Source organism: Nematolebias whitei, chromosome 15 (assembly GCF_014905685.2).
Source record: "Nematolebias whitei isolate Nwh7 chromosome 15, NemWhi1, whole genome shotgun sequence".
NCBI lineage: Eukaryota > Metazoa > Chordata > Actinopteri > Cyprinodontiformes > Rivulidae > Nematolebias > Nematolebias whitei.
In genome coordinates, this window is record NC_056512.1 from 2,010,255 (window position 1) to 2,012,918 (window position 2,664).

The 2,664-nt window shown below is 43.3% G+C and overlaps 1 protein-coding gene across 1 annotated transcript; it reads left to right on the forward strand.

The window, feature by feature from the left end:
• Positions 1-492: 492 nt before the first annotated feature.
• LOC119421934 (oxysterol-binding protein-related protein 6) lies at positions 493-2,218 on the forward strand. Its single transcript, XM_037689297.1, has 5 exons — positions 493-497; positions 1,347-1,491; positions 1,589-1,739; positions 1,891-2,017; positions 2,090-2,218. Exons 1-5 carry the CDS (start codon positions 493-495, stop codon positions 2,214-2,216), a joined length of 555 nt encoding a protein of 184 aa, XP_037545225.1. The 3' UTR covers positions 2,217-2,218.
• Positions 2,219-2,664: the final 446 nt, after the last annotated feature.

Consider the following 2,664-nt stretch of genomic DNA (forward strand, 5'->3'; position numbering starts at 1 on the left):
CTGTATGCAACTTTTTATTAAAAAAAAAAAATAAAAGTTGCATGGTTTTTACATATTTGTTAAAACTGTCATTATGTCGTGACAGTATGGTATAAAACAGATAATCTGTGAAAAGATTGAACTCCAAGACTTGAGGTCTTGGTCTGAACTTGGTCTCAGACCCCAAAAGTCTTGGTCTTGTCTCGGTACACTCTGGTCTTGGTCTTGACTTAGTCTCAGGTTAGGTGGTCTTGACTACAACAGTGACTATTTGCAGTTGCGGCAGAGAGTTGAGGGACGCAAAATGTTTGCGTCTTCCCAGGGGGGCGTAACAGAAAATAGAGAAGCACTGCTCTACTGAATGGTCTAACATATAATGAACACATAAATTAGGCTAACAAGAACAGACTCACTAAAAGAACAATGCTAAACAGCTAACAGAACAATAAACATATATTTTATGCATAATCCCTCCCTGAGGCCATGTGACCAGCATTCAACCACAATGAACCAATGAGGTAGTCTCATTATGTCATGAGGACCCGCCCTCCAAGAGCGACGAGTATTGATGAGACTACCTATATCAATAAAGGTTGAAGAAAACTGACCAATGAAATTACTGAACAGGTCACAGCCAAACCATGAAACTGGGAGGAAGGAGGGAGCGGGAGAGGGGAGAATTCCCCCTCTCCCTGTGAAGCATATGTGTCAAACTCAAGGCTCGGGGGCCAAATTTGGCCCTCCTTAACATCTTATCTGGCGCCAAGATTTTATTTTAAATGCAAAATACTTTTATCACATTAATTTTTTTCAATAATCTTTTATTATGTCAAAAATGCAACAGAGAACATGAAATGAGACCAATCAAACTCTTGTTGAGGAACCTGCAACCAAGAAAAGATGTTGATATCTAACTTGACTTAATGTAGATTCTGAAACAGGCCCTTAGTTTGAAAAAGTTTTAATTTTGGCCCCCTTTTGTAAGTGGGTTTGACACCCCTGGCATGAAGCATGTGAGCTCCGTGGAGCAGGAGTTGAGTCAAATTTATTTATAAAGCACATTTAAAATTAGCAGCTGATTCTTGATGTACAACAAGAGCTGCATATCTCTCTCAGTAGCCGTGTGCTGCCACTCATTTTACAATGTGAACACCATCAGATTATTCACAAGCGTGGCTTATATATGTACAAATTGTGCTTTTTCTATTTAGTATGCACAGCTTATATTTGGGTGTGCTTTATAGATCAGCAATTATGGTAGTGCACAGACTGAATCATTAAAAACTCACTGTCATGTTTGTAAGTAAAATTAACTCTGTCTCTCTCTGTCTGTCTGTGGGTGTGTACGTGGGCGCCTGTGTGTGTAGGTACGGTGATCACTATGAATGGAACAAGGCCGTGACCTGTATCCACAATGTGTTGAGTCAACAGCGCTGGCTGGAGCATTATGGAGAGGTGGTCATCAGAAACACAAAGAGCGATGAGTGCACTTGCAAGATCACCTTTGTCAAGGTGAAGACACTCATTTTCACCTGGTTTGTCCCAACAGTCCACACCTGTACACACGTCGAGCTGAACTGCCCTTCATTATCCCATCTCCATTTTACAGTCTCGTTACTGGAGCTCAGACAGCAGTAAGAACGAGGTTCAGGGTGTAGTCCTAAATCGGGCCGGAGAAGTGATCCATCGCTTTGGAGGCCTGTGGCATGAAGGCATCTTCTGTGACACTCTGCCAACACCAAAGTGCATCTGGAAGCCCAGTAAGGAGCTCCACCTTAACTCAAACAGCACAGATGGTCTTCAGCTTCAGAAACTCAACCTTCCAGTTGAAAACCTGAGAATTAAGCAGTCGTGCAGGGTTTAAATCCATCATCCATCAGAGTTCATCTGATAAATGTTGTTTCTGTTCAGATGTACAGCCTGATGACTACGCCCAGTTCTATGGTTTCTCACATTACGCAAGAGAACTGAACGAACTAACCCCGGACCTGATTGGTGTCCTTCCACCTACAGACACACGATTCAGACCAGACCAGAGGTATTTACACTTGTATTTTAATCTGTACTACTACAGTGTCTGTTTAATTCTGAACACTGCTGCTTCCATTAGGCTCCTAGAGGAGGGGAAGGTGGAAGAGGCTGATAAGAAGAAGGATGAAGTGGAGGAAAAGCAGAGAGACCGCAGGAAGGAGATGGCCAAAAAAGGGGAGGAGCACATCCCTCGTTTCTTCAAGTAAAAAGAAAAAAGCATATATGAATACCATTTTTTTGGGGTTATACATTGCTCTGGAGTATAGGTCGCATCAGTCACAAAGTACATCATGAAGAGAAAAAAATATATTTATAAGGCACTTTGGAGTATAAGTCACATTTATTATGTGTTGCCACAGACCCCTCACAACAGGTGTCGTGCCAAAAATTGATTAGTGTCGCGGGAGCACCTCAGGAGCGCCTCAGGAGCGCACTCAAAAGCGCACTCAGGAGCGCACTCAGGAGCGCACTCAACAGGACTTGTTGTTACAGTTCAAAATTTAATGAGATTAACACCTAAAAACAATGTTGTATGCACCGGTCAGCAGACATGCTGGGGCAAAGGGGCCCCATCCCTCTGCTGCTGGAGCAGGGAAGAAAGGTGCAGCGAGGCACGTTGTCCGTGGCCCCAGGAAGTGATGAGGTGCGAGCAGG

Excerpts from the sequence above, each read along its gene's own strand:
- LOC119421934 (XM_037689297.1), top strand. Across the intron at positions 1,492-1,588 it reads GCAAGATCACCTTTGTCAAG|TCTCGTTACTGGAGCTCAGA; the intron begins GTGAAGACACTC and ends TCCATTTTACAG. Across the intron at positions 1,740-1,890 it reads AAAGTGCATCTGGAAGCCCA|ATGTACAGCCTGATGACTAC; the intron begins GTAAGGAGCTCC and ends GTTTCTGTTCAG.